The 20,221-nt window shown below is 31.4% G+C and overlaps 1 protein-coding gene across 2 annotated transcripts; it reads left to right on the forward strand.

Moving 5' to 3' along the window:
• The first annotated feature begins 8,396 nt into the window (after positions 1–8,396).
• Positions 8,397–13,488, forward strand: LOC120191644 (kelch-like protein 1). 2 transcript variants are annotated; one of them, XM_039194550.1, is made up of 12 exons: positions 8,397–8,630; positions 9,506–9,681; positions 9,887–10,068; positions 10,177–10,726; positions 10,763–10,827; positions 10,961–11,038; positions 11,406–11,730; positions 11,813–12,012; positions 12,477–12,553; positions 12,714–12,815; positions 13,048–13,234; positions 13,319–13,488. In XM_039194550.1, coding segments are annotated over exons 1-12 (2,040 nt in total). In that variant the 5' UTR covers positions 8,397–8,628; the 3' UTR covers positions 13,415–13,488. The 2 variants fall into 2 exon arrangements, with proteins under 2 accessions (XP_039050481.1, XP_039050480.1); XM_039194549.1 differs by having other exon boundaries at positions 10,177–10,827; positions 13,319–13,486.
• The last annotated feature ends 6,733 nt before the right edge of the window (positions 13,489–20,221 follow it).

Genomic DNA, 20,221 nt, shown 5'->3' on the forward strand with positions numbered 1-20,221 from the left:
CCACATACATAGAAACACCGAATTATTATCCTAAAAGAAACAACATATTTCAGATTGCACATGGCCATGTAACACCATTTGCCAATACCAATAGTATTGTACTCTCAACAAAATAATCCACATTTAAATAATGGGTAAAATATAAAAATGGTATCCCAATATTGTTGAGTTTTATGACTGTTAAAAGTTATAAAACGATCATCCAATTATTTATATGTTCTAAACTCATAATTTTTCGTTTAAAAGTTAATGACTGTTTGTTACCTGAGGTATGATAAAATCTTATCCATTGTCGTTTTAGTTATAGTTTGTGGATCAAATCTCTATTTATATTATGACACCGAGTCGGTGCTTGAGACATTATGTTGGCGAGCTAATGCTTAAAAGCAATGATAGTGCCAATAGACATCATTAAAATATGATTTTATTATATCTCAATCAGCAAATTAACGTCCAACTCATACATGCATTAATTTTTAACGAAAATGATGATTTTGGAACATATGAATAATTGAGTATCCATTTTGTAATTTTTGATAATCAAGAGGCTCAACAAAACGTCTTATAATCGGATGATTATTTTGTAACTTTTTAATAATCACGAGAGTCAACAAATAAGCACTATATAATTTGAGAATCATTTGTGTACTTTACTCTCAAATAATAGATATAAAATTATTAAAAGATGTAATTATGAATATGAATTATATATATATAAAGATGGATGCATGATGATTGACTTGAGAAGAAGCGAAAATATAGAAAAAGCCAAAGGTGCTTGGATTGTACTCGATTTAGAATTCAGGCGTTAGTGCGACCTAACCTTACGAACAAGTAACTGCCTTTGGGTGTGCAAAAGTCAAAACCGAAATCATACGTAGAGGGATTAAGCCAAATGATAAATGATTACAAGGTTGAAGGCGTAGTGGTATAGTTATTGTATTTAAAATAGTCTCGGAGAATTTTGGGCTACGAGCGAAGCTGAAAAAATAGGTCTTTATAAAATATAATTATATTCTATTATTTTGAATCATTAAATTAGTGTTATATTAATAAATATTAGAAAATTGATGAAATTAGAGACCTAAATTATAAAAGTAAAAGATGAGATTGAAAAAATTAGTAACCTCAATTATAAAGATAAAAAATGTTATTGAAAAAAATTAAAAGTTCAATTATAAAGGTAAAAAGTGAAATTAAAAAAAAAAGCAAGAGTCTTAATTATATACATAAAAAGTGAAATTAAAAAAATTTAAAAACCTTAATTATAAATTAAAAAAAGAATTAAAAAAATTAGAAGTCTGTATTGTAAGCAGTCACTCATGATTCTCCCCATAATATCCGGCAGTGGATGTATTGGCATGATTCATGGGGTTGCCTTCCCTACTCTTTAGGGAAGCTTTAATACATTCATCAACTGGATTCTTGTTCGTTTTTGGTTCATCTGATCTCCACGTGTAGGTCCAAACAGCTATGGACTAGCCCGGCTGTCCACTTTTGTCCTATTTATTGTACATCCATTCATCATTGGAATAACCGCGATTAAAATTATGATTTGGTCTTGGTTTCTAATGCATCAAACACAAAAATTGGACAAAACAACCACTTCCAAAATTCAAACACATTACTTATAATTAACACTTAATTCAAAACCAGCTTGTGATCTCTGATTGCACATTGTCATTTTTCTATATTCTTATATCACGTCTATCTATGCTCTTGTAGCACGTATTTGGTTTTCTTTTCTTTTCTCTTACTATTCCCATAGCTGATGTATTACAAGATCTAGCAAGTCTCTCCATAGATAATGGAGAGGATGAAGGATTACAGATTGATGCAGTGGAAGAAGACGTGATCACCTCTTTTGCTCTTTGTTTTGTTGTCTGTTTTCTCAGTACGAGTGCCCTTAAATTTCAGTCTATGAGAGCAACGGTAGCAAACGTTTGAAATCCAACGAGTACGGATCGGGTTGGCCGATTTTTATTCAGATTATATCACATCATAGGTACGGATCAGACTATGAAACTTTTATTCTCATCTATTGATCCTACATAGATTAAAGGAGGAGAAAATATTTTAGTGACAAAAAATACCTTATAATATATAATTTTAACTAATATTTTTTTGATTTGTCAAAATGACCAACTAAATCGCAATGCGATCGATAATTCGCAACGCAATCTCCGGTATCACAAATCAGTTTCCAGATTCGCAACACGAACTTGGACTATCGCAACGCGAACTTGGACTATCGCAATGCGATTTACATATTCGCATTGCGATAGTCCAAGTTCGCGTAGCGATTTTTCAAATTCGTTGCGATAGTCGAAGTTCGCGTTGCGATTTATTCCAAATTCGTTGCGATAGTCGAAGTTCGCGTTGCGATTTTCTAAATTCGTTGCGATAGTCGAAGTTCGCGTTGTGATTTTCCAAATTCGTTGCGATAGTCGAAGTTCGCGTTGCGATTTATTCCAAATTCGTTGCGATAGTCGAAGTTCGCGTTGCGATTTTCCAAATTCGTTGCGATAGTCGAAGTTCGCGTTGCGATTTATTCCAAATTCGTTGCGATAGTCCAAAATCGCAACGACTGGTGGTATTGCAGTTGTTTCTTAAGAATTTTCTCTAAAAATATAGTATTCGCGCGGACGTGTCGAAGACACGTATTACCACGACCATGACCCGACCCGACCCGGGACGAGACGGACGGTGGCGGCGGCGCGCGCGAGAGTCCCCTTGGTCTCTATCACTCAACAAGGAAGTGGGAAAGCCAAGCCTTAAATACCATTCCCAATAGTGTTTCCAATACTATGCGGGATTGAGCATTACCAACACTTGTTCCAATACAATGTGATTATTCAGGAAACAATTAACAATCATGCACCTTAAAATAACTGAATCAGCAAACAATTGCATTAGTATTATACGATTAAATATGTCATAATTAAAAGTCAATCTACAATCAATCGCGATTATTGCAATTTTAAGCAAAACATTCAAAAAAAAATATCACTATTTAAGGCTCAATCCCACATAGTATTGGAAACAAGTGTTGGTAATGCTCAATCCCATATAGTATTGGAAACACTATTGGGAATGGTATTTAAGGCTTGGCTTTCCCACTTCCTTGTTGAGTGGTAGAGAACAAGGGGGACTCTCACGCGCCGCCGCCGCCGTCGTCTCGGGTCGGGTCGGGTCGGGTCGGGGTCGTGGTAATACGTGTCTTCGACACGTCCGCGCGAATACTATATTTTTAGAGAAAATTCTTAAGAAACAAATGCAATACCACCAGTCGTTGCGAATTATCGATCGCATTGCGATTTAGTTGGTCATTTTGGCAAATCCAAAAAAAATTGGTTAAAATCATATATTATAAGACATTTTTGGTCAATGAGATTATTTTCTCTTAAAGGAGGGAGAAGACCCTAAGCTTGTTCCGCTACTTTACGTGGATTATTGAGTTATCATACATGAGGTTCCCTTGGATTTGTTGGAAATATAGCTTACAGCAAAATGAAAGATTAGTATTGACCGGAAAAATAAATAAGATAAATAAATAAAGACCAAGTAATTTTAATGTGCTGCGTAGTCACTGCCTTATAAGAAATTTCGTCCGGACTAGTATAATCGATAAAATGGACGTTGCCCCTAAAGTTAACACAGTCTTCCGAATTTCGTACACTCGAAATAAGGAAGTGGAACTCTGAATTAGGGATGGCAAACGGGCGGGTCGGGTGCGGATACCCTCTCCCCATCCCCATACCCACCTAATATTTTTCAATCCACCACCCGCCCACCACCCATGATGGATACAAATTTTCAAATCCACACCCGCCCACACGGGTACATTCTCAAATCCATCCCCACACCCACTACCCATTAGTGACGTACCCGTCTAGACCCGCCTGAAAGCAAACTTAAGTTATATATAAGCAACAAACATAAAAAAACGTCCACTAAGAAACATAATAAAATAATCTAAGGATTATCTGAGTTAAGTGTTAATATAGATCTTAAAGTACAAAAAACACCATAATAAAAGACATAATTAAAGTTTAGAAACATAAATGACAAACACATAATGTTTTTGTTCTTTGGCACAACATTCTAAAATTTCAGGCAATATTTATGACATATGATACTTCAGTATTACAATCATCAATCTCTATTTCCTCCAATTAATAGTGCTCCAATTTAAATTCACTACTACCTACATATATAATAGAAAGTGGGCGGGCGGGCAGATATTTAGCTGGGCGGTAGGATGTGGGGCGGGCGGATGCGGGGCGGGTAATGTCTCAAACCAATTACCCGCCCACTACCCGCGACGGGTATCATTTTCTAAATCCACACCCGCCCACTACCCGCTAAAATTATACCCATCCCCGCCCCAATTGGAGTGGGTGCGGTGCGGAATCCACGAAACTATACTCGTTTGCCATCCCTACTCTGAATAGTGTTACTCTTTTTGGAGGAAAGAAAAATATTTTATCCGGAATAAAGACTACTAGCATAAAAAATATTAAAGGCCATCGAAAAGGAAAAAATTCACTATGCTTATGAAGAGAGAAATATTGAAGAAGAGAGGAGAATGAATAAATGAGTGATTTGAAAATGGAGACCTCATTTTATAGCTAAAAATCAAGTGTATTTAGGTAAGAACGTAAGGAGAAAAATCATAAAAAAATCTTTCAAAATCTCAACTCCATTATCTCAACCATTGATTTTAAAATTTAAAATTTAAAATTCAAATAAAATTAATCTCTTTGCATTATTATATATATATATAACCAACAGGACTTGTGTCGGAGAAAATGGAAAAGATACTGGGAGACTTCAATGCTACTTTTATCGAGTATGATTCGACTTCCATCTCCCTCAGCTACAAACACATAATGGAAGTTAGAGTTCGCGTAGGAATAAACTCTTTATTGTCTAATGGTAAGCACCATTATGTGAGGTTTGAATACGTAAAATTGACCCTCTTCTTTTTGCTATGTGGTAGACTTAGTCATGGACAGAACTTTTGTCGTGTTCGTCTGAACGATGACAACGAAGATCTTCCGATAGAATGAGATGCTTCCCTCCAGAAGAGCGGTACCATCGCAAAGCAGATGGCTACGGGAGAAAGGAACCATCGAATTTTTTCCATGATCATTCCCTCACTTTGATTTTCATGGGAGAAGCTCAAATATTCCACCAGAACTAGACAGAAAAGAACTATATTGGGACCAACGTGTTTCATTAATTGGCTAAAAACAGCGATAGAAATACGAGGTTGTTTCATAAGTATGTAAAGCAAAGACGCCAAAACTACTAGATCGATGGTATACTATCAGATGAGGACCACTTTCAGTGATTCTTCCATTTGAATTATTGTTAGAATCATTGTTATTAGCTTGATACTAAGAGGAAATTGATTGGATAATTATTGAGAATACATGTTAGCTTGGTATTAAGGAGAATTTAATCGGAGAAGAATCTACCAAAAGCGCAGTCAACACTTTTAGGGAGGAAAGGAATCCAATCCAATTATTGTTACTTCAAATCAAACCTCAACACTTTCAATTGCCCTTCATTTTGAATATCTTTTAGAATCATTGTATGCCTGATATTAAGGAGAATTTTATTAGATAATTATTGAGATTTATGAGGAATCTTTGTTAGTTTGGTATTAAGGAGAATCCGATCAAGGATGAATCATTGTTAGTTTGGTATTAAGGATGAATCTACCAAAAGTGAAAAATGGATCTTCACATGAGTATGTAAATATATATGCGACATAAAATTCATTATATAGTTTTTTTTTTTAAATATGATACCTAATTGTTCATACTTCAATCTTCAAATTGGAGAATATTAAATTCTTAAATATGTTGAAACCCGTGTCTTCCTAAAAAAACATAATATAATAAAAATAATTTTTATGTACTTAAAATTCAAGATAAAGTTTAATTTTATACTTTTTTAAATTAAACCGAAATCAGAATTCAGAAATACTCGCTCGGTCCTACCAATGATTTTCAACGTTTCTCAAAAGGCCAAGTATATTGTTAGTTTACCCAAAGGATAATGAGTTGGAGGAAGAGTTGCTGTTAGACCATTAATACATTACAGGCTCAGACATGATAGCCTGTTTTGTTGTCTTAACTGGAATCATGGGCCTGAACTCATTTACACTGCACTGCACTGGCATGCCTTTTTCAATGGTTTTAATTGAAAATCTTCTTTACTTCTTATCATTATTATAAGAAGAAAACAAAGTTACATAAACATAATTTTCAACTAATCATATCATATTTCATTTCTATTTACAAAAAAGTTAACTTAAATTAAGACAAATTAGGTAGAGTGGTATATCTAAAAATTAAAATGAGATCCAAAAAATTTATTATTATTTTCTTTTAATAAAATGGGTATATAAAATTTCTTACTTTTTTTAATTTCCTTACTATATTTAATAATTTATCTAAAATAATGGGTATGCAATTCACCCCATGGGACCAACTGCATCCCCTGGTTAGGATCTACTTACACAATGTAAAACTCTTTTAGTTGTGTACAAATTTATAACCGTTTGATAAGTGAAAATAGATAGCTGAGATTAATTTATTTTTTTCCAGTGAATATCTTCTCATTTCTTACTGTTAAATCCTAACCATTTATTTTCACTAATTTAGCAGTCCTAAATTTGTGTAAAACTAAAAGAGTTCTACATTGTGTAATAAAATCCTATTTGTATATATGCAGTTAGGATTCACTTATATAGTGTAAACTTTCCTTTGATTTTACATAGATTTAGGACCGTTTGATGAGTAAAAATAAAAGGCTGATATTAACTCTTTTTTAATGAATATCTTCTAATTTATTGTTGTAATCTTAACCGTTTATTTCCATCCATTTAACAATTTAAATATATGTAAAACTAAAACTTCTATACTATATAATTGGATTCTATTCCAATTATATATATATATATATATATATATATATATATATTATGAGCTTGTGACAGATCCGACTATTATATTATGGTTATTATTAGTCTTAATTTTCAAAATGTATATTTTTAATTTCAAAAATGATATTTTAATTTTATCAAATAGTTTGATGTGATATATATTTTTTAAACATGCTATTGGAATTTTTTTAACAATAATAACTAATTTTCATGAATAAAAATAACATAATCAAAATTACAATGCACCAAGCATAGAAAAAATGAGACAATACTCATCGCAAAACTCAAATAAAAATAAAAAATACCAAATCTAAAGATTCGAAGAAAAACAAAACATTTCATTGAAAATGATATCTAACATAAAAAAAAAACCTAATAACCTTCATAGAAACTCATTGTCTCTATCTAACGAGACACTTTATGAAGTGATAAAGTAGTAGTGAGCAAAACAAATTATCTAACAGGCTGCTTCGCTACACAATTTTGATTATATCAACAAATGACATTTTACTAAAGAAATTATCTAACTATACGTGACTACTGACAAATCAATCAAAAAATAAATATAAAGAGAGTATTTGTGCGAAAACCAAAAATAAAAAATGTATGCGAAAAACTTACCAAAAGCTATAATAAAAGTGTCATAAGAGCATTGAAAAAACGTGTTAGAACAAAGAAAAAATGTATCACAATGATAAAAAAATATTATTTAAAATTAAAAATATAAAAAAAAACAAATAACATAATATAAAAAATAATAACCACCAATGATCGACAATTAATATTAAAATTAGTACAACAATCGACTAAAAAAACTCAAAAGGAAAGATAAAGGCGACTGCATCCTTTGGAATTTTATTTTTCATTTTGACAAATATTATACTTTATTCTCCTTTCTTTTAATTTTCGTAAATGTGCAAAATAACTGTTCAATTATTTGACCTTAAACCCTAAAAGCACACTATAAAATTAAAGGATCAACAATCATCAAATTATAGTAGATGAGTAAATCTGTCAAACATGTATAATCTAGGGACTATATATACAATTTAACCTACTACTGCTAATAATAAAAAAATAAAGGGTTCATTATAGGTCACTTAACTATTCTTAAACTATAATTTTGGTTACGTTTATCAAATTATTACAAAGTAATCACTACAATGTTATAATAAATCATAAAAAATTTAAAAATGTGGTGGTCATTTTATAAAATTTTGATAAAACTTAATGATCATTTCATAATAAATCGACTAATTACAATGACCTTTTTGTAGCCATTCAAAAACTTTAATGATTATTTTGTAATTTATGAAAGTTTAAGGTAAAATATGATCATTCGAGTATAGTTTATTGACCTATTGTGTACTTTACCCAATAGAAAACTTTCTCCAATCTTCTATTCCTTTTCAATTAATTTCAAATCAAGGTTTGTTACAAAAAAAAGGCAAATGACAGCACAATGGAAGAACAGGTTTTTCATTGTTTTGCTTTCGCGCTTCGTGCGACTCTGAGTGAGTGAGTGAGCGATCGATCGATCGAGTGACTGAGTGAATGAGCGAGTGACAGACCTTGTCGAGGAAGTCTTTCTCTTTTCTCTGCAAAGTGCAACCAAACCAAACTCCGACCACCGATCATTTTCTCTTTGGTTTTCTTGAGCGTTTCTCCCAATGTAACAACTCTTTTGGATCTATCGGTTTGAATATCGCCATGGAATTGATCTTCTTTTTGCTTTTTCTCCATGGGTTCTTTCTTATCTATCATTTCACCGTTCTGCATTTACTGGATTACGTTTCTTTTCATTATATTTTGAATATTGTTATGTTTGTTACACTTTACTCTATTCCTCTGTATTCAATAACTCCCATGTGTCAAATACACCTTTAGGTTGTGATTAATCTCTCAGATTAAATAATGTATTACATGGATTGCTTTATTAACAGTTCCATTGCTTAATGAATTTGCAGATGTTTAAATTTCAGGAATTTTACTTCTTCTTTTCCATTGTATTGATTAAAATTTGATTCCATAACTCATAATGGTTGTTTTATTTGAGGCTTGTGTTTTCTTATGAAGTCAATAATTCATCGCATAATGACTTTGCTGATGTTTCTCAGTGTGAATTTCAAGAAACGTATTTGATGAATTTTCGTTATGGTGAATAAAAATTGTTTCTTGAATTCATTGTGGCTGTTTTCTTTAGGTTTTTGTGTTTCTTATACTGCCAATAATACATCACATAATGATTTTTGCTGCTGTCTCTTAGAGCGAAAATTGAGAGATTTTACATCCCCCCTTGGTATGGTGATTATAAAGTGTTTCTTAAATTCATTTAGCTGCTTGCTTGAGATTATTTGTTTCTGACATTGTCTTATCCTTGATATTGGCATTTATAAAATATGGCTATATCGTGAACTTTGCTTACTGTTTTGCATTAGTGACAGTTGGAGGATAGAATCAAGTTTATATTTTTCTTATGTTTGATAGAAACAATTGCTAATCCCTGATCAAAAAGTCTTTCTTTTCTTATTCATATGTGGATCACAGGATGGTGGCAGGAAGGAAACAACAGACTTTCATAGCTAATGGGAATGTGCCTTTTACTCCAAATGAGGCCAACACTTCTGTTGTTTCCAGAAATTTGAGGAAGAATCAGCTTGGTGGTGTCATATTCGGGTGCAAGAATGCCACCTACAAAGAGTGTCTATTCAAACAACTTTTTGGTATGTCATTTCAATTCAGCTGCATTTTTCCAACACTTGTTTTTCAGTTGCCATTTCCTTTTCCCTTCTCAATCCTATTGAATGAGTTCCTCTTTTGTTAGGAAAGTTCACTCGTATTATTATTTTATACAATGTTCTTTTTCTTTGTGTTTTCTCAAAGAAACTTTTTTGGGTGCCACGGTAATTCTTGATTTTTCTCTATCAGGATTACCTGCTCAACACTTTTCGTACGTGAAGAACATTGATCCAGGATTGCCATTATTTCTGTTCAACTATAGTGAGCGAAAATTACATGGAATCTTTGAGGCTGCTAGCCATGGTCAGATGAACATTAACCCCTATGGATGGACTACTGATGGTTCGGAGAAAACACAATATCCTGCACAAGTATATATATCTAGAAAGTGCCTTCATGTTTGATCTATTGGTTTACTTTATTTTATTTAATTTTATTTTCCATATATTGCTGATTTGCTTTTTGTTTTTTGAAATAAGGTTCAGATTCGTGTTCGACAGCAGTGCCAACCATTGCTTGAAGAACAGTTTAAACCTATTATTGCAGACAATTACTACTGTCGCAATCATTTCTGGTTTGAGCTAGACCATGTTCAAACAAGTAAATTGGTGTCCTTATTGGCATCTTTAGCTGTTTCTCCAAGCACTTATCTGCCTCACAATGCAGCAAAGTGGAGAAATATTTTCCAGCCTCTTCCTTCATCTGGTACAAAGATGGAAGATGAAGGGTTTAGGCCACTTGCTCCTGTGGTGGAGCATGCTAATCACACAAATGCAAAATGGGATAGAGATGTTTTCGTTGATGAAACAAAAGTAGCAGATGAGCATTTTAGTCAGTCAAGTGGAAAATCAGATGCCACTGACTTCACTCCTTTTGATCCACTAGAAACTAATGTAGATGCAAAGACAACAACACATGGCGAGAAAGAATTTATATTGATTAAACTGCAAGAACTGGCTCAAAAACGAACAGAACAAGATGTTTCTTTGATGGATAATGTTGAAGATTCCATGGTTATGAAAGAGGCACGCTTAGAAGATGGGACTTTCTCAAGGGGGCAAACGGATTTGGTGCAGAAGAAGGAAAATGGTGCCTGTTCATCATCTAGTTGTCAATCCAGTATAGCTAAGGTGATTTGGAAGCTCTATTATTCAAATATATTTATAGAGAAGTGGGAAGGGTTAGATTTGGTCTTTTACTTTCGTTGGAGAAAAAAATAAAGGAAAAGTTCTGATCTCATTTATTTATCTTTCTTTTTTCTAGTTTATTCAAGGGATGGAAGAACTGAGGACATTTAAAACAGAACAATGTGAGAAGATGATTCAAATGGAGCAAAAACTGGTGCAATTTTCTCCATATCCCCTTTTCTCTCTTTTCTTATTGCAAGACTAATGTTATAATATTAAGCAACTGAAAGAACAAACCATTGTCATTAAAAATCCTTCTTATTACTCTGGCTTTGAGCTTTCTATATTCTGGCACTAACTTTTCCTGCTATTATGGGTGGTTATTTATAGCATTTTGTGTAATACTGATTGAAACTATGACCTTTATGACAGTTTCTTTCACATGTACCCTTATTTTTTTTTCATCCTTATAAATTACGTTTACTTTGTATCTGTAACAGTAACAGAAAAATGTGCTTGTAGAGGCGGTTTGTTTAATTCTGATCTGTGCAATGGATGATACCTATAATCTGGATTTTCAGGTTGCAGCGGAAATGGAAATTCAACGACTAAAAGATCGTTGCCTGATCTTGGAATCTTTATCCAATCAGTCTGTGGAGCATATTAATGTAAAGGAAATTGATACCTCTGATGAGTTGCAACTGGATCCTACCAAGTCAATATTTTTAGTGGGAGGGTACAATGGTGCATTGTGGTCATCAGCACTGGATTCTTATTTCCCATCTCATGATGTGATAAAATCTGTTCAGCCAATGAGTTCTGTGCGTTCATATACTTCAGTTGTACAGCTGAATGGCGAGTTCTATGTCTTTGGTGGTGGTGATGGTTTTTCATGGTATGATACAGGTATTATCTAGTCCTCAAGTCCTGTTTGTGCTTTTAAGGAAATTTTATTTAAGTCTCATGTTTCTTTTATGTTTTTGTCAAGTCGAATCATACAACCCATCAAGTAATCAGTGGACCCCTGGCCCTTCCCTAAAGCAGCCAAAGGGAAGCTTAGCTGGAGCTGCATTGGATGACAAAATATTTGCCATTGGTGGCGGTAATGGGATTCAATGCTTTTCAGATGTTGAAATGCTTGACTTAAATGTTGGACGATGGATCAACACACGCTCAATGCTACAAAAGGTGGATGTAATGCTGACTTTTCCTTTTGCTTATTGTGAAAAATCTGGTTTTCACATTTTTCATGGCTTAGAGAAAACAGATAATCTGGTACTGTTATTGAGAGAGGTATCAGATATTTATTAGAAGGATTTCTTTCTAGTAGGCAATAATAACTGAAAACGTATAAAACAAACCACTAAATTTCAATTTCAATACACGGATGCCCTTTAATTTCTATTATTATCTTCCATTTAAGTTAGTAAATATGGTTAAGTAAATTAAAGAAGTGAGGAGTCATCTTTCTTCGAGTTTTTGCTTCTCTTTAGATTTTATGCTCCTTATGTCTCTCTCTTCTATTCATTGTATACCTTATAGCTTCATGCTTTGAGCATTGTTGAAATTTGAATGATGCGATTCTTTTGTAACATGGATAAAATATATTCAAGTTATTATTGTTAAGTTTTAACCTGAAATTGGTTTTACAGCGATTCGCACTTGCTGCCGTGGAACTTAATGGTGCAATTTATGCGACTGGTGGATATGATGGGAGTGATTACCTGAAGTAAGTTATGAGGTTATTTTCCCATTAGGTTTTCTGCATTTTTTGTTATATTTAGACGTGCACACATGATTCATTCTTGAAGTATGGTAATGGACTAGTTTGTTGTTTATTCACCCTGGCCACGGTAATTGGCATTTGACTGAAATTCCAACTTTGTCAGGTCTGCTGAAAGATTTGATCCCAGAGAGCATTCATGGACCAAAATTGCAGGCATGAGCACAAAGAGGGGCTGCCATTCACTGGTTGTTTTTAATGAAAATCTGTAAGCTGTCGTTTCAGTTATTTATTGTCATTATATTATTAGATTCATTTGTCCTGGAGATTATATGTCCAGGGCTATGCTTTATGCCTTGAAAGTAAGATTTTCCCTTTCCTGGAAGAGCACTTGTGGTGTTATCTCCGTATTCCTGTGGGCTTGGTTACCGACCTCAATTATCCTAAAAAACAGAAGTGAGAATCATGTTTTTTTTTTAACAAGTATGTCCCTTTGATAGATATGCTATTGGTGGCTATGATGGTACTGAAATGGTTCCAAGCGTTGAAATATTCGATATGCGTATGGGATCATGGATGATTGGGGAACCAATTAACCAGGCGAGGGGATATGCAGCAGCTGCTGTTGTTGATGGATCGATATACGTTATTGGAGGCCTGAGAGCTGGTGAAGACATTGTAGATTTGGTATGTACGTTTCGTCTCGGGATTCATTTAGATTCAGCAATTAGTATCTTAGATTGAATTTTGATTTGTTGAAAACATTTACAGGTAGAATGTATGGAAGCGGGTGGAGGCTGGCAAGTGAAAAGCAGCAAGGCTGTTGGGAAGAGGTGCTTTCTGTCAGCTGTTGTTTTGAAATCATAAACATATATATAATTGGGGAAGTACTTATTAGTTGCGATTGATGACACAATAACATTAATCTCACCTAAATTTTGAGGGATGAAAATATGCTAAATATCTCATCATAATCAATTCCATGCGTAGATTGGCAGGCCTCGTCTGGGAGTTTAGGGCAAATAAAAAAGGAAGCTGGTTTTTCACACTTATGGTATAATTTAATTATGAAAAAAATTAATTGGTTGAACTAATTATTGATAAATACCTTTGTAATAATTTAAAATTATACGGTTTTTAATTGAAACGGTGTTTGCTTTTGTTTATTTCACTAAATCACTTAGACACTTTATTTTAGTAAAAAAGAAATTTGTAGTACAACTTTTATAAATTAATACTCGATAAATTAGCAACTTCTCTAAAATAATAATTTTTCTCGGTCCCAATTTAGGCCCTAGGTCTAAATTAATAATTTTAATAAATTAATAAGATAATAAATTTTTGGAAGTCTTTTATATAAATTTATGGTCCCTTTAATATTATAAATTAATAATTCTGTAAAATTAAAAATATAGTTAGGACAACTTGGTAAAATATAAAATTCAAATGTAATTGTATTTCATCTATAACTTTCTTCACTGTAGTCAAAAGTTTCGGCATTACGTTCTCATATTACAATAAAAATTATAAAGAGTTGTTGCATCTATTAGTATTTTCTTTCGCGTAATTGGTTGGAAAAATATTGTATCATTTTCAGTTTCATCCTCAATAGAAATTTCAATAATACAAGTTGCAATTTCATCTACATTTTGGACCTGAACTTGTATCATTTTCACCCGGGTAATTCAATAGGTGATTGATATCCATTTTGTTGCGGTACCCAAAACTATTAATCGTCATATCAAGTTCATGAATGTGTTCTTCAGTAGTTCCTTCATTTAAATTTATTGATGCTACTTCATCATTCTTCATTAGATCTTTATCATACATGAATTTGTATTAAGTTTTAACTAGTACTATATATTACAATGAACTTTGTTTTTTAGGGGTATGTATTATATTTAATTAGTCACATTGTATGTAAACATCATTCAATTAGTCAATACAATATATATGTTTTATTCATGATCATGAAGAATAATGTAGGTTCGTTGAATCAGAAAAAATCTCTTTAAATTAATAAATTATTAATTTATAGATTAATTAATACCTCTTTAAATTAATAAAACTATGTGGTCCTAACATTATTAATTTATAGAAGTTTTGTTGAATATATAAATATTATTATTTGATATATATATATATATATGAGTTACGATCTACTTACACTGTGTAAAACTCTTTTAGTTTTACACAAATTTAGGACGGTTGGATAAGTGAAAATATATTATTGAAATTAGTTTCTTATTTTTTTCAGTATATAATGTATAAATTTTATTTATTTTAATTTTAAATTTTATATTCCATCTTTAATTCAAAACTCATCAAAATTTTGAATTTTAAATCCTATAATTTAAAACAAATGATATTTAAATAGACATGGTGTAAAATAAAATTTGTGCAAGTATATTTATATAAAGTTTAAAAGTTTAAATTTAATAGTTTAAAAGTTAGAGTTTAGGATTAAAATAGGCATATGTGTATTAAATAATAATTCAGGAAAAATTATGTGATACAGGCTGTGTAAAAAGTTTATATAAGCCTGTTTATTTTAATAGCGTGTGTTATGTAGGGTTTAAAGTTTAGGGCTTAGATTTTAGGTTTAGGTTTATGATTTAGAGCTAAAATATGCGAATTATAAAAAATAAATTGTATAGAGTTTACGTATCAAATAATAAATCTATCATAAAAATTATTTGTTATACAGACTGTAAAATTTAGTTTGCACAAACCTGTTTGTTCTAATGATATGTGTCTTATATAGAGTTTAGGGTTTTGAATTTTAGGATTTAAGATTAAAATATATACATTTAAAATAAATTTTGTACAATTTATATGTTAAGTAATAACCTATCAGGACTTTTTTTTGATATAAGTCATAGAAGCTTTAGAAGACATGCATTTCTTCATTTTTTAAATTAATCACTTGTATCCGATCAGATCTGATACTACACCGTGAGTTATATATATATATATATATATATATACGTTTCTTCATTACCATTCATTATCGACTGAAGCGTGAGTCATATAGCTATGAAGTAATTGGGGGTGTGAATGTGAAGTAATAAGCTCTACGCGCGTCTTTATTGTAGATTTAGTGATATATATATATATATATATATATTAACATTTCAACATTTCTTGTTTGCAATTCATCGGCATGCAATTACTTTAGAATACCATCATTCTCTTTCTTTTTTAATGGGTTTGGGGATAGCCATGAACCAAGATAATATTTTTATTTCTTGTTCGTAATGCTTTTGCATTCAGGAATGGATTGAGGGGCGGATGAGGTAGTCGTTCGCTGAAATTTTGAAATTCTTTTATATTTTAGATTTTTTGATGTATTTTTTATTGATAATTTGTTTCCATCCATTTGAAATTTTATTAGTTTGCTCCCTTCTAAAATTTTATACGTTCACCTCTTAGTATAAAATCTTACGTCCGTTCCTGTTTACATCAGTCTTTTCTTTATATTTTAGTATAAATTGATGGTGCAACCCTTAGATTTATTTGCTGTAGATGAACGGAGAAGACAACCACAGTAATGGACGGTGGAGTAGAAAAAGATATAAAAAATAATATTAATTTGTTTCTTATGTGGCAGTTATAAAATTAATAAAAAAAATAACACGTCACTATAAAGTTACAGAGAAAACAGTGGAGTGATAAAAAATAATGTCTAAAATTGAGTGATTAAATTAAAAAAAATAAACTTCAGTGATCAAAATAAAAGAAAGAAGATAATCGAGAGATGTATGATATAATTTATCCTAGAATATTAAGTTACTAATAATCATGAGAGTGATGCAGTTAACTGTCCACTACGTGTCGTCATTGCTATTACCATCTCAAAGATTGAAAGAATGCAAATGGGTTATTGATATTTGTTTTTGTGAGGTCTTTTTCGGTTTCCTTTTATAAAAGGGTCCAATCATTCAATTATAAGTCAAATTACAAACAAATAATATAATTTATAAATTTGTAACAAGTCGCTCAATTAAATTTTTATTACAATCAAGTCCGTTCTTCATTTTAAATGAAACAAGCGCCTGGCATGATATAATGACAAGCTTAGGGGCTGTTTGTTTATTTTAGAATGATTAAGCGCTGAATGATTTAGAAACTCTGTATGAATTAGCTCTGAATGTGATATGTTGTTTGATAGTGACTCTGAATCATTCAGAATATACTTCTGTACTGAATCATTCAATACTGTTTTGCTGAATCAGTCAACACTGAATCATTCAGAGGTGCGAAACAAATGCGCTAAATGCTGAACCGTTCAGCATTCAACGCTGAATGGTTCCATTAAGAGGCAAACAAACAGCCCCTTAGTCTCAAAATTCTATACGTTCTATCAATTTAGACTTAGTTAAAAACAATACAATAAATATAATATTTCATATTTAAAAATTCTATCAATAAATTTAATACAAATATCACCTTATATTCACCCTAAATTTATCAAACTAATAATAATTCACACCCAAATTATGGTTCATGTAATTTGTTTGTATCTATCAAACAAATCTTCTGATTGATTCTAAATCCAACTAATTTATCTAATCTGATTCCAACAGCCGTGGTTATAACTTTCCAATTCTAATTTAGTCAACAATAGTATTTTATCTTTGATAATGTGAATTTACCCCTGATTTATTAAATAATTTGAAATTTAATATAATTCTTTCAATACATATTTTCTTCTAAAAAAAATCTAAGTCCAAAGTGGAAGTCTCGTACCTATAGGGATAGACATGTGATTTTATGTTTAAGGAGGTAAATTTAAAATTTAAGAGGAGATCAAACTTATAAAATTCTTTTCATTCATAGCCTTTCTTTGAGAAATTATTCCTTACCCTTGTAATAATTATTTCTTTAAACTTCTTTCTTTTTTTTTCAGCTCAGTTTTGCATATGCATTTATGGACACCATGATTAAGATTAAAAGCAAGATTTTATATTTCAAAGTGTATATTAAAACTAATATTTATAGATTTTATTTTATAAATCAATGTTTTCATTAATATATATCAAAATTATAATTGAATTTAGAAAGTATTTTGAAGTCTTTCTAATCCGCTTTTCTTCTCCAACAAGACATAAAAGTTTTGAACGGCGCGCGCGGATTTAAAAACATTAAAAGATATAGAGATACCGATGCCGGAACTAAGACAGTTAGGGTGCGTTTGGTTCACGGAATATAAGATTACTGGTAGAAATAAAAGATTATCAATGAATAAGATTACTGTGAATGTTGTATTTTGTGTTTGGTTGGTTTAGCATGAATGTAAGATTACTGTGTTTGGTTAGAGGAATAAAAAATTATTGGAATGTATATTTGACCAAATTGTCATTATTATATATTTTTATAATATTACAAGTTGAAAAATATTTATATATTTTCTTTTAAAAAAATTAAATTCATAAAATTTATATATATATATATATTACAAAATTGAAAATATAAAAAGGTTTAATGAAAGGGTAAAATTTTATTTTAACCCCTGAACTTCATATGAAATTTTAATTATAGATTTTTTTTTTGTAAATCTAAAATAGTTTAAGGATAAATTTATAATTTAACCTTTGTAAAAATTTTATTATTGAATGACAGAATAAAAATATTTTCGAAAAAAAATTAAGGACATTTTAGTCCAAAACGCCGATAATCCAACAATACCTAAGGAAAGAGAGGTAATGACATTCCTGGTAATATACACAAAAAAATCCACTATTGGTAATGTAAGATTACCGGGAATGACATTCTAGACCAACCAAACAGGGGAAATTGATTCCATTCCCATGGGAATCTCGCATTCCCCAAATCAAACACACTCTTAGATTATAGAAACCGTCGTCCTTGTTTTAAGTACATAATTATCAATCGTTTTAGAATAAAACTTTAAATCTCTGTTTTAGTTATTATTTAAGTCTAATGTGATTCTTTGACTAACATTTTCCAATGTTGACCGTCACGATGCCAACGTGGTAATTCACGGTACTGACGTGGTCGTCCATAGTGGCCGATGACATGATAGATGATATGTAAATAAACTAAATTGGTTTTTTTATCTTGTTTGAGGACCAAATTAGATTTTTTTTAAAAAGTTTGAAAACTTATTAATTTTTTAAAAACATAAAAATTATATATTAATCTTAATTACATAAAATAATATTGTTTTAGATATTGATTTCTGACATTTCTATGTCAGCGATAACGCTTTACAGTTTATCAACACATAGAAAATATTATATTAATCTTAACTACATATAATTATATTATTTTATATACTTATATTTTAAATTGAAAAATAAAAAAATATTTTAGAGACATGTAAAATAATACATAGAAAATATAAATTGAAACAATGAAAATAAATTAAATTAAGAAAAAGATTTAACATCAACCAAACGTTAAAGAAAATGAGAGAACGCTATCATAAAGAGAAAATAACCTCAGTGACAAAAAATGCCTTATAATATACGATTTTAACTAATTTTTTTTGGATTTGCCAAAATGACCAACTAAATCGCAATGCGATCGATAATTCGCAACGCGATCTCCGGTGTCGCAAATCAGTTTCCAGATTCGCAACGCGATTCTGACTATCGCATTGCGATTTCCCAAATTCGCGTTGCAATTTTCCTAATTCGCAATGCGAATACGTAAATCGCAACGCGATTAAGTAAATCGCATTGCGAATTAGGAAAATCGCAATGCGAATACTTAAATCGCAATGCGAATCTGACTATCGCAATGCGATTTACATAGCGCCATTCGTATTAACGCGTATTTTTTTTTTCAAATTCCAAACATGAATTTTTTCTTAATATATCGGAAACTGAACCGTCCACAGTAATCGCAACTCATAACCTCAAACCTAAAATCACAACACTCAGTCCCATCTCCATCTCTCACTCTCTACGGCGAAATCTGTCCCCATCTCCAAAGATTTCCGTCCCCATCGCCGGCGAAATCCCTCACAACCATTCACGGTCAGAAATCCCTCACAATCATTCAGAAATGGAAAATCAACCTCCGAGGGTTAGTTTTTTTAATTATTTTTATTTTGAAATTTTTGCATTATTTTAGGTTTTTCATATTGAAATTGATGATAAGTTTACTGGTAATTTCAATAATAGATTAACCATTTCACTTAAATTTCTTATTAAATTCATTCGATTGCTGCCAATACTGCTAAACTGTTTAGTATTTAACCCTGTGAAGTTAGTATTTGTCTTTGTTTTGTCTTTTGGTTGAAGTAATGCAGAAGAAGAATAGTTTCGAGAATGAAAATCGCAACGCGGAAATGACTATCGCAACGCGAAATGAAAATCGCAACGAGATAATCGCAACGCGAAACCAAAATCGCATCGCGATTCTCTTATTGCGATTTTCATTTCGTGTTGCGATTCTCTCGTTGCGATAGTCATTTCTGCGTTGCGATTTTCATTCTCTCATTGCGATTTTCATTTCAACCAAAAGACAAAACAGTGTTGCAAATTTTAGTTTCAAGAATAAACTACTATTTATGTTTATTGTTTTTGGTATATCTTCACAGTGTAGTTTTTGGTATATCTAACTTGGTATGTTTATTGTTTTTGTAGAAATTGTTTTCGGCTTCATTGACATTAAGGAATAAAGTTAGCCTAGCCACTACAATTG

This window comes from Hibiscus syriacus, unplaced genomic scaffold, assembly GCF_006381635.1.
Source record: "Hibiscus syriacus cultivar Baekdansim isolate YM2019G1 unplaced genomic scaffold, ASM638163v2 tig00116971_pilon, whole genome shotgun sequence".
Taxonomy (NCBI): domain Eukaryota; kingdom Viridiplantae; phylum Streptophyta; class Magnoliopsida; order Malvales; family Malvaceae; genus Hibiscus; species Hibiscus syriacus.